The 12,208-nt window shown below is 41.6% G+C and overlaps 2 protein-coding genes across 3 annotated transcripts in view; both read right to left on the bottom strand.

The window, feature by feature from the left end:
- ash1l (ash1 (absent, small, or homeotic)-like) overlaps positions 1–2,018 on the bottom strand; it is a 43,595-nt gene extending 41,577 nt beyond the window's left edge. For both annotated transcript variants that reach the window (XM_084079664.1, XM_084079665.1), the window contains exons 1-2: positions 1,889–2,018; positions 471–569 (exon numbers count right to left, since the gene is read on the bottom strand). The gene's annotated coding sequence lies outside the window, so the exon portion shown is untranslated. The remainder of the gene's footprint in view (positions 1–470; positions 570–1,888) is intronic.
- A 4,309-nt stretch (positions 2,019–6,327) lies between these two features.
- rnf115b (ring finger protein 115b) overlaps positions 6,328–12,208 on the bottom strand; it is a 9,174-nt gene continuing 3,293 nt past the window's right edge. The window contains exons 5-9 of the mRNA XM_084080821.1: positions 11,583–11,651; positions 11,379–11,457; positions 10,282–10,375; positions 9,222–9,337; positions 6,328–6,977 (exon numbers count right to left, since the gene is read on the bottom strand). Of these exons, the coding sequence (XP_083936947.1) occupies positions 6,855–6,977; positions 9,222–9,337; positions 10,282–10,375; positions 11,379–11,457; positions 11,583–11,651 (481 nt within the window). The 3' untranslated portion in view covers positions 6,328–6,854. The remainder of the gene's footprint in view (positions 6,978–9,221; positions 9,338–10,281; positions 10,376–11,378; positions 11,458–11,582; positions 11,652–12,208) is intronic.

Genomic DNA, 12,208 nt, shown 5'->3' with positions numbered 1-12,208 from the left:
AGCCTAGCTTGTCACTCACTGACAGGTGGTGTTTGCGGTTGAAGACATACAATCTACTTTCGGATCTACAACACCACAATCAACACACCTTGCCCGTCAGGAGAGATTATAAACACGCTACTATAATTGTTGTTAATTACCGTGCTTACTCTGGCATTACTAATGTACTACATAGCCTTATCACACTGATGAGTACAGCTATTATTATCGAAAGCCCCTGCAAACGAGTTTTATTTTTTTTAAAGAAGCGAAATTTGGAATATATGCTACTGTACTGAATGCATGAAATAATACAATCAATGTGTTTAAGAAAAATCACCTCAGTAGATAGGGTGTGGAAGCTGTCAACATGCGATCAATGGGTTGTGTGAACAACGTAACCATGTTGTATTGCATTGGAGCAGAAATAATTCATAAAAATCGGTAAAAAATGCATTAATTAGGCTATTAGTTTATCAATATTTACTCACCTTGGTATTTTTTTCCAGAAACGGTGCTCACATTATTTGACTTTGTATCCTTCCTTCGTGCGTATCAACATGGTGGCCACATGTTTTATATTCCAAGTGCTGATGTGCCAAAAAAAAAAAAAAAAAGGCAAAGGTGGGAGGAAAATCAGATATGTGAATGAATTTTCAACTCAGATGTTATAAATCTATACCAGTTAAGCCTTTCAGTACTATTATCACCCAATGTCCTATGTATAGTCACTTTAGGACATCTTTACGTGTGCAAGATCCATCGCACCACTGGAGCGTTTATACTGTATATACGGTTGAAGGCATAAAGTAAACTCGGTGTGTTATAACAAGGTAATGAACTAGGATGCAGCGTCCAAAAAAAGACCTTAACCTCCGAACCGGAGACATAAAAGCCAAAAATAGCCTATTGATTTGTATAACCCTGCAGAAAACATAAAGTTTTTGATGGCGTCAACAATCCGTGGCATTCCTCTACATGTGTCCCTAGAAGTGTAATTACAGTGTATCAGGGGAGAAAGTAACAGTATCCAAGCCACTTTCATGGACTGATGTTTATTTTGTAACAGCTACCATCCATTGGTCCCATATAAAAGACACATTGTGGCCACATCGTATCAATGACCAACTCACCGTCTATCAGACAGTAAGGCTGGTATAAAGAGCGTTGTGGCCACGTTTATTTTAAAGGGAACTATTCTCAGATCAGATGTATAATCTATCTGCGGGGGGAAACGTTTAACAAATGGCACAACAACATAACTGTACAGTCATTATTACTCGTGTTACTGGACAGAGGAGCACAGCTAACGACGGCTAACGCTTCATTTATACTTCGTCGTATGCGAATGCCGCGCGACACATTTTTCAAACGTTATTTTTTACTGGAAATCCGCCTTGACGTGATTTTTCAGTTTAAAACACGTGATTTTTTTTGCCCAGCGCGAGGCTCCCGCACCTCAACAACCAGGTATAAATGAGCGTTAAAACGGTGCGATATTGTTTTAGCTTCACATTATTAGCGGAGCCCAATAGCAGCTACACTACAATCACAAAGACGTTTCTTCTAAATAAACGTGGCTGGGGGGAAAAACCCACAAACCTAATAAATCAAAGCAACTGGGGAAATTATAATGGTAATTATAGCGCTATTGACGTTTCGGTGAAATAAGAAATAACAGATGCAGCGCGTGTGTACGTTATAAAAACACACTCACACTCACACACTCACACACACACTCACGCTCACACACACTCACACTCACACACACACACATACACACGAACTGTCAACAAAATGGCGGCTGCGTTGAATCAACAGAGACCCGAAATGGATCTCCCTCTATTTTTCTTCTTTCCTCTCTCTCTCTCTCGTTCCCCCCCTGGAAAATGATATTTTATTTCCTTACGGCGATATTCCGGAATCCGGGAGTAATTCCGAAAAGAGGGTCCGATGTTGCTCTCCGTTAGCTGAGCGTGGATGTGTCAGAATGGGCCTGGCTCGTTAATCGGGCCTCCATGTCTGCACAGCCCGTATCGTTACTGTCAGTACAACATTACGGAGGGAGGGAGAGAGAGCAGTGTTGCCATGTCCGCTTATTATAAGCGACTTTGGGTTTGTTTTTCAGTTTTTCTTGTAATTATTGCTAGTTGCGGGTTGCGTTTTTTGGGGGCTTGTTTCTTGAGTGTAGTTGCTTTAAGCTTGTTTCCTAATGTTGTTTAAACCAGTTAGTACAGCAGATTAATGGCACATTTCATAAGAATCGTTCACTTTGTGATGCTTGCATGAAAATTGGCACAAATACTAGGGCCACTCTTATGGAAAAAGATGCTGGCCACTCAAAAATCCAAGATGGCAACCATTTCTTTCAAGATGGCCGCCACCTTAGTGGAGCAGATAGTGATATAATCTTTCGGGTTGTGATACAAGGGTGAAATTTGGCACAAATACTCTGTAATGGCCACTCTTATGGAAAAAGGCACTGGCCACTCAAAAATCCTAGATGGCGACCATTCTTTCAAGATGGCCATCACCTTAGCGGAGCAGATAGTGATATCATCTTTCGGGTTGTGATAAAAAGATGAAATTTGGCGCAGATACTCTGTAAGAGCCACTCTTATGGAAAAAGGCACTGGCCACTCAAAAATCCAAGATGGCAACCATTTTTTCAAGATGGCTGCCACCTTAGCGGAAGCAGATAGTGATAGGACCTTTCGGGAATATAATAGAGTGAATGTCATTGGCACAATGGTGACATCAATCCTGTCCTGTAACTCAGCATGAGGTTCAGTGTCAGCTGATCTAGTTTTACTAATACAGTAGTAATAGTTATATTACTACTAGTTATATTAGCTTATCAGTGTCACAAATGCTGTCTAACAGCCTGATCAATTAGCTAGTAATAGTTAGTAGATTTAGTTAGATAGCTGTGCCTGAATTGACAGGGTGTGCCAGCACGGGAGAGCCGAGCCCAGGCAGGGTACGCAGGGCTAATCATGACTTGTAAATGTATACGTACCCGGAAGGTGTACCAATCACACAGGACTTAAATGGAAGGGGATGAATGATCAGGCTAGGTGTAGTAGGTCTCCCGAACCTCGGTGTATCCCTAACCTGAATGTGCGGTATCAATTTGATTAAGTTGGTAAAAGGATAGCCTTTTTTTCTTATTTTATAAACTTCATATGATGTTCTGCATAGTAGTGTATATAAGTCTGTAATTTAATGTCACTATGAATTGAGTAGGCCTACAAAGGACCCCAATGGAAGCAAGCCAATGGCTTTCTTGGGTTTTTAAATTCCTATTAGCTGACCTTTTATTGAACTGTACTTTCATGTGCTTTTAATGCCTTAATCAGAAATGAACCCCCCGCCCAAAAAAATGCAAATGCATATCCAATGTTATAGGCAAACTGATTGGAAGAAATGTTGTCTTTGTCAGAAGATACTTTGAGAAGAAATCAGGCCAAGTATCACACAAGTTGTCGACTAATGTTCAACAAGAAGACCAAATTAGATTGTGCGAGGAAGGGACAGTCAGATGCTCAAGATGCTTGAATGACCACATGCTGACATAATTTATGTCCGCTAAGGTGGTGGCCATCTTGGAAAATGGTTCCATTTTGAAAATTCAAGTGTCTGAGTGTCTGTTATCTTAAGTGACTCACAGACACAGCTACTGCCAATTTTCATGCTTGCATGTATCACAACCTGAAAGATTATATCACTATCTGCTCGCGGCTATCTTGAAAAAAATGGTCGCCATCTTGGATTTTTGTGTGGAGAGAATTTGTGCAAAGTGAACGATTATGTCATTAATCTGTTGCACTAAGTGGTTCTCAAACATTTTCATGTCAAGGACCCCCAAATTATATGTATTTGTGCCAGGGAACCCCCATTCAAGATTTGTGTTGTTAAAATGTTTCAAAAATATGATGTTCACATTTCTTTAAAAAAAGAAGAACAATTACAATTAGCAGGGCTCAAGTGGCCTATTGCTTATTTTGGGCTTGTTTTCAAAGACCTGGTTGCTTATTTCTCTCGCAAAATCTGGCAACACTGATAGAGAGAGGCAGGGAGGGGGACAGGAGGAGGAGGAGGGCAGATGTCGGTCGTACGCACGCGGCACTGTGGTCACACACACACACACACACACACACACACACACACACACACACACACACACACACACACACACACACACACACACAGCCTGATCACACACACACACACACACACACACACACACACACACACACACACACACACACACACACACACACACACACACACACACACACACACACACACACACACACACACACGCGCACACAGTGCACTGGTGGCCACTCTCTCCTAATTGTGACAAAATCTCTATTGCATTAACATTATATTCTATTTCATAATGGCAAATGTTTGTGTGTGTGTGTGTGTGTGTGTGTGTGTGTGTGTGTGTGTGCGCGCGTGCGTGCGTGCGTGTGCGTGTGTGTGTGTGTGTGCCCCCGCATTGTGCAGTTACATTAGTGATAAGGGAGGACTCAACTTTCACACTCTCTGAATACATAATTGACGACCTTGTGAGGGGGAAGCGGATGCCCACTGTGGCAATGTTTACCCTCAGCAACAGCGACAAGTCTAGACCTCTAGACCCCCCCTCTCTCTTTCTAGGAATGAATGGATGATTGAAAGAGGGGGGGGGGGGGGGTTAGAGTGAGAAACTATACAAGCAAGGGGGAAAAAAGCTATATGACTATTCTATTCTATTGTTATTCTTTGGGAATGGTTGCTATAGTATATATATATATAATAGCCATCATAATAATAATAATTGAATATATCATATATAATAATTTGCTTGTGGGTGGGTGGGCAATCTGGCATCATGGAAAATGTCACAAAACGTAACACCTGGATTTGATTGGCCAACAAATGTCACAAAACGTAACATCCGGGGTTTGTTTGGCCAACAAATGTCACAAATGTGACATCTGGATGTGATTGGCCAAACTTCGCATGATGTAGTTTATTGTTTATTGTTTATTTGGTTCCCCATTAGCTACTGCCATAGCAGCAGCTAGTTGCCCTGGTGTCCACACTTTAAAAAAGTACGTTACATAACATGAACACATATTATATGGCAGTGTAAGAAAACAGTTAGAATTTAAAATACAAACAAAAGTTTAAAAATCAATCTCAATTATAGTGCTCTGATGATCAACGGAATTTGAGCCATGTAACAATCCTAACTATTAGGAGCAGTGGATGCGAGCGGTGAGCAGTTTGGGGTTAAGCGTCTCAAGCTCAATGACACTTCAACACAATAGACTGGGTGAGCCTATAGGATCAAACCGGCGACCTCCGACCTCCGACCTCCCAGACAGCCTCTCTAGCAGTACCCACAGCCACACCTAAATGCAGATTTTATAAATATGCAAACAAGTAGATATAGAAATATTCCCCACTTAAACCCTATGTATTTCATTGAGTCCCCCATGTGGTCTATACCAGGTCACCTCCTTTTTTCCTGTACACCAAATCTTTGCGGAAAATAGCTGAGCATATTGAGGATCCATTAATCTATAAAAACTAGGTTCGGGGCGCTCACCAAGACGCACTGCCCATCCGACCGATATGGCCATAAATGGAGATCTCTGTATCTGTCAGTCTGTCAGTCCATTGAGTGTGAACTTCACACTCAATGGCAAGTATTGTTATCGAGGCTATGTTGCTTGCAGTAGTGTCAGCTGTAACTCTGAGCTGATGAATAAAACGGTTTTCCATTATATCTTTAACTGGGTTAAGCAACTATCAACGACTTAAGCCCCTTAAGACCCTTGCCAGCATGAAAATATCCAGTATACTTTTATTTTGTCAGGGCCACATGTTATAATCAGATGGTTACTCATCTGATTGTGTGATGAGTAACCATGTGTGGGACACAACAGGACACACATGGAAAATATTAGACTTGAAAGCATGACAGGTAGCCTATCCCAGGGCATGCATTATATTTGTGCATAGTTTGGAGCCAATTGCACTACTGCTGTGCTATTAGGAGGCAAACGGATAAACGCCCTACGCCTTGTCTATTCTAAGTGTAGGATAGGATAGGATAGGATAGGATAAGATAGGATATCATCAGTTATCATAACCAGACTTAAAGCAGGACTTAACGTACAATTTGTTTAAAAAATGTGTGCTAGAAAGCATTTAGATATAGTGTGCCACTATATTGTAAACAGTGGATGTCTCATAATTAAAAACTCATCAAATTGGAATTGTGTGTCTATGTAAAAATAAATGTGTGACATTCAAAGAAAGGATGTAGATGGGTGCAGTTCACAGGGTTTGTCTTTTAATAACACTTTTAAACAGAGAAGACATAATTTGGGGAGAAGCAAGGAGAACGGCAGGAAGAGTTTATTTTAAAATCTAACCTGGAGCTTCAACAGAGGCATTGCTTTAAAATTCAGCTAACCTTTCATTATGTTTCACAGTCACTGTCAGCTTGGGCTGATTAGTTCATGACTCCCGAGTCAGTCATTCAGAAAACCACATGGGGACCCAGCATCAGCGACACGGACGCATCACTTCCGCAACATCGTTGTCAGCAAACAGCGGAGACCATTTGGTGTGTACCACAAAAAAGGCAGCGGGGTGCTGCTACAGCTCACTGGAGTACAACACGCCAAGGTCTTTGGTGGAAATAAATTAACTGAGTGGTTCTGAAGGTGAAAGCTGTGAGTTACGTTTAGTAGGGCGTGTAAATCTGTCACCTCAACAAACAATCACTTGATGTGACGACAAAGACAAAGCATGTGAAGTCTGGAGCAGCGGTAAACGTTGAGGGAGGTAGAATATTGTCCTCCCGTTTCTCAGAGTGCTTGCCTCTCCTGTCGCCCTGTCCTGATGGAGGGGGTAAGCGGCGGCTCCGACGTGGGAGGGAGACTGTTGTCGATGCCATCGAGACTTTTGCGGCAAACCGGACAGGTGTCGTGCTGTTGAGGGAATGCACAATTAGGAGGATGAGACATGTACAAATAAAGTTATCAAGCTTACAGCAGATCTTCATAGTTTTCTATGGCAGTGGATTTCAAAGTGTGGTCCAGGGGGGCCCCATAGGTCCTCCAGCCGGCACCTCCAAATGAGGAGTAGTTTAATTTCAATATAGTTAAAATCACTTTATTATCACTTTATTACAAGTGACTATTTTAAGAATATGATTCAACATCATCACTATTAATCTATTACTTATGTATAATTTATGACATTCTAAATGTAAACCAAAACATCCTTTTATATCAGGATCCCTAAGACATAATCATTTGAAATGAGGATCCTAAAAATCTATTTGGGGGTCTGACTGTGACATAAAAAACCCTTGTTCTAAGATCGTGGTTCACAACCCTAATCCTCAGGGACCCCGGGCACAGCTTGTTTCTTATTATTGATAGCATCCCAGGTCTAAGATCCATGATAGCATCCCAGGTCTAAGATCCATGATCATCAGTCAGACTCTGAGAGAAAAACACATTCAAGTTGGGCGACAGTGACCAACTTGCAACGCGGAAGGTATTCCTCTTCCATCACTTTTCAATGTTCAGGGTAGTCCAAGTCATGTGACTGATGACGTAATGTGGATCCTCCATGCAATGTTGACGCGGCAGTAAATATATTTGAAATAAGTGAGGCACGCTGCTAGGCACAGACACTCACTCAGCTACTGCCTCGCTCGGGTGTGCCTCATGGGGGCTCAAGCCCGTTTCTGACAATTCAGTGCCATTCTACAGTAGTTGTACACTGACAGGGTTGGAATTGGTTATCATTTCATCATCGTCAACATACTACGTGACAGGGGAACCTTTCACATTGCATGCTGACATTTGGTCAGGTGTTCAACAGCAGCAGTATAATATACACAAGATAATAGTGGATTAAAAGAAGAACAAGAAAAATATGATATGATAAAGGATAGAAGTAAGTCCAGGCAAGACGCACACGCTGAACAATTTTAGCATCAGAGTTACAGAATATGCAGTTAGATCTGTACTAGAGATAGGTGATATGACTTCAAACGTGGGCTCCTGGATTCAACTTACACAATCGATGTATGTGGACAAGTGATTTGATTTAAATGACATAACTCGACACAACATTCTTTTTATGTTTAAGCTCAGGCGTCATCTTTGCTGCCAAATGCACTGAGTTAGCGAACGCACACAACAGAACAAACAAACACACACGGTAGGGCGGGCAGAGTTAAGGGGGTTCATGAAATCAGGGAAAGCATTAACTGAATGAAAAAATAAATAAATGAATAAATAAAATAACCGAATTAACCGACATAAGCCAGATTAAGTAGGTTAGAGGTTCTATATTTCGGTTTTGATTAATTTTCGATTAATTTCCCAGCCCTAGTAAGTTCATCTATACATCTACTGTAGAAGGTATTTACATCTATACATCTATACATTTGTTATATATTTGTTCTATTATTCATGCGTTCGGGTGTTTGTTTATAGTCTGTTGCTTCCTTAGTGTAATGACACCACCCACGCATGTGACTGAGTTTATTTCCCCGGGTGGTAAAAGGAATGAGCAAAACATACTGCATATCATCTATTAATAGCCAAACGTGTGAGAATCACTGATTTCATTTCCATCACAAAGCATACATTACTCTCCTGGATTGTGTTGATTTCTCTACTGTCCTGTCCTTACGAAAACACAGAGAACTATTCTGCAACAAGTGGTTTCCAGATCCATCACATTAGAAGTTAGTCTCATGTCCCTTGTGTCCAACTCTATGCTCGTGTCCCAGAGAGATTAAAATCTCTCAACTCGTCCATCTTGACCTTGATTTATTGTACATTTGCAGCTTTATGTTCGAGAGTGGGGGCTCGATGTTGCCCAACTCGTCAACATACAGTATTACAAGTTGGGAGTGAGCATGCATTGGAGAGAAGGACGTCAATGTAAGCAAATTCTTGGTAGAATTTAAAAATAGCAGTGGTAGGAGTTCACAAGAACCAGCGTTGGCAACCACTGATCTAGGACTCATCATGAAGCAATTATTACAACATTATTATTACACAGTACAGCAACAAAACGGCTACTGTTTTCCCTGCAGACCTCCCAGTGTGGGTTTGGCGACAGACTGTCTAAACCCACATGACAAAACGAATACAGTATCTTATGTTGAAACCCTCGGGACAATGACCACAACCACTTCTCATCCTTACCAGTTCAAGCCAAGGCACTATACAATCACTATGGAAGTAGTGATGGCAGGGAAGCTGTCTGACTGATTCCCCCAGTGAATACTCCTCTCTGCACACTGGACACTCCAGTCTGCAGTCTGGGGAGCACAAAAGGAAGACAGTTCTTTGTAAATGAAAGGTGTGTGTGTGTGTGTGTGTGTGTGTGTGTGTGTGTGTGTGTGTGTGTGTGTGTGTGTGTGTGTGTGTGTGTGTGTGTGTGTGTGTATGTGTGTGTGTGTGTGTGTGTGTGTGTGTGTGTGTGTGTGTGTGTGTGTGTGTGTGTGTGTGTGTGCGTGCGTGCGTGTGCGCGCGCGTGCGCGCGCGTGCTTCCGTGCGTGCGTGCGTGCGTGCGTGCGTGCGTGCGTGCGTGCGTGCGTGTGTGCGTGCGTGCGTGCGTGCGTGCGTAACTATTTAAATCATGGGACTGATGATCCACACTGCAGTATAATTTTAATCACAGGAACCTGTTGTGACAGAATACTATTCTGTTATTACATTAAGTTATCCTGCTATGTCAACATACGTCAGTCGGGTTGTCCATCCATCCATACATACACTATATAATGGGTATGTCCATCTGTACGTATGTCCCAACCTCGTGACTGCAATATCTAAGGAACACCTGGAAGGAATTTCTTCAAATTTGGCACAAATGTCTACTTGGACTTAAGAATGAACTGATTTGAATTTGGTGACATTTTTGGGTAGGGTTAGGGATGTAAACTGCGACTGGTTGGCAGAAGCATGCTCATGCAGTGTTATATAAAAAAAACTATATATACCTATGTAACCTATTATGTATAAACCTATACAGTACATTTGTCTGTCACCTTGATAAAGACCCTTCAAGTCATGGCACAATCAAATCCATCTGAACTTGTCTCTTTGAGTCACTGAAGAGACTTCACTGACTGCAGAATGTCAAAACCAACAAAATCCGCTCTAACGGAGGTGTTCCTGGAGTCACGTCTCCCACAGTGTGTGTGTGTGTATGTATAGTACAGTACAGTACAGTGGTTATGTCCATGCTGGGAAACCACACCTGTCTGTTCCTGAGAGACGCTGACTGTTGGCAGAGATGAGATCATCTCCTTCTCAGCAGGGGGCGGCCCTGTGCTCTCTAGCTGACCCAACAACTGTAGGAGAGTGGAGACAAATACAGTGTATTAACCACATCAACCAAATTAACCAGTATAGGTGACATTTGTCTAAACAGATTCAAAAACAAAAAGGAAATTATTATTTTCATTCAATTATCTTTAATTTTTTCCTATGTTTTACACTACCCCTTCATGTGTGGTCCAAATGATCTGAAACAGGAAATTCAGCTTTAAGTGGTTAAATACAGGGAAGAGTTTAGTTACTGTATTTTGAAATCTGTTGAACTGAAGAGTGAAGATTTAATTTCCCAATTACACTGTTTAGAAGAGAGAAAAAATCCCTCTAAGGACTAGCATACTTAAGCACTATAAATATGGACAAGAACCAATACAAGCAACTTACCCAAGGACACTTTACCCAAGAAACATTTCTGACAGTCTAATTTCTATGACTCATACTGTATGTCCTCACTACACTCTGGCAGAAAGGAATGGGTTCAGACATTTCTCTGTGTTTTACAAATAGATCATACTACAAAGAGATGTACACATAGAGGGCAGGCATCGGCTATCTTAAGACAAGGGAACATAGCCTTTTACAGAAACAGAAAGAAAGAAAGAAAGAAAGAACGAAAGAAAGAAAGAAAGTAAAGAAAGAAAGAAAGTAGTATGAATTAACAGCCAGAATGTTAGAGAGAGGGGAGAGAGAGAGAGAGAGAGAGAGAGAGAGAGAGAGAGAGAGAGAGAGAGAGAGAGAGAGAGAGAGAGAGAGAGAGAGAGAGAGAGAGAGAGAGAGAGAGGACAGTAATGAATAGCAACTAGGATAACAGTTTGCGGTGAGGCCAAAAAACATCTAAAGAGAATGCTGAGACAGACAGACAGAGACAGAGAGAGAAACAAGAGAGGAGGAGGGTTGGTTTGCTTGTGTAAGGCATGAGAAAAGGACAAGACAAGGAGAAATGTAACTGTAATGTGATAACGGAGGGAGAGACCAAGAAAAGAGACAGAAAGAGAGCTCAACGACTGCGGCATTACTGACCTCTGTGATCACTGCATCAAGACCTCCCTGACCCCACGCATAGTCCCCTGGGTTCGAGTGCAACTGTAACATGCTAGTTCTGATAGACAGATAGATTAAGAGACAGAAAGAGAGAGGGAGCAGGGCAGAGAGAATGTCTAGTTTTTCATGAAAGGAAATGCAATTTAAAAAGTTAGTGGAAAATATAAAAGTGTTTCCATTTACAGAGAAGCTGGTGCTGAGCCCTGGTTTCCATTGTTGGCAAACAGGCCGGCCAAGAACTGCTGCACAATCCTTCAGATGGAAAAGACAAGAACACAGAGATGTCTCATATTTAAAGATGCACATTTTATGAACCACTTTCAACCTAGCATCCCTATTTTGGGCATGTTATTATGGGCCAAAATATAAATTGATATTTTTTTTTGGCAGCAATTAAAAACCAAATAGCAAGATAGCAGATCTAGAATCAGAACCAACTTCATTGTGACATCACAGGTTTACAGATGTAAAGATGTGGGTGAAATTCATAACTGTGCAAGCTCCATTGTTTTTGTTATTAAGAAAAATGAAAGGGGAGGGGGGGGGGGTCAGGGAGAGCAAGGAGAAAAAGAAGGAGAGGCAAAGATCAAAGATATTACATTATTTTAGAACTTTTTTTGTGTTCCTTTTCCAAGACATCCTCAAAAGCGATAAGTCAAAGCAAAGCAAAGCAAAGTTTGTTGTTTACCCAGGGTGTCGGACTAAGTACGAAACTTGTTTCCAGCCGGACCCTGCATGGAAGCCTTGGTCAAGGGCTATTCAGCGGTGATTCATGATTGTTGTGATGAATTGGGGAATCGAACTAGGGA

The sequence above is a fragment of the Gymnoscopelus microlampas genome (genome assembly GCF_963454915.1).
Source record: "Gymnoscopelus microlampas genome assembly, chromosome: 15".
Lineage (NCBI taxonomy): Eukaryota > Metazoa > Chordata > Actinopteri > Myctophiformes > Myctophidae > Gymnoscopelus > Gymnoscopelus microlampas.
Note: the sequence above shows the minus strand (reverse complement) of the source record. Positions and strands in the feature narration are given on the sequence as shown.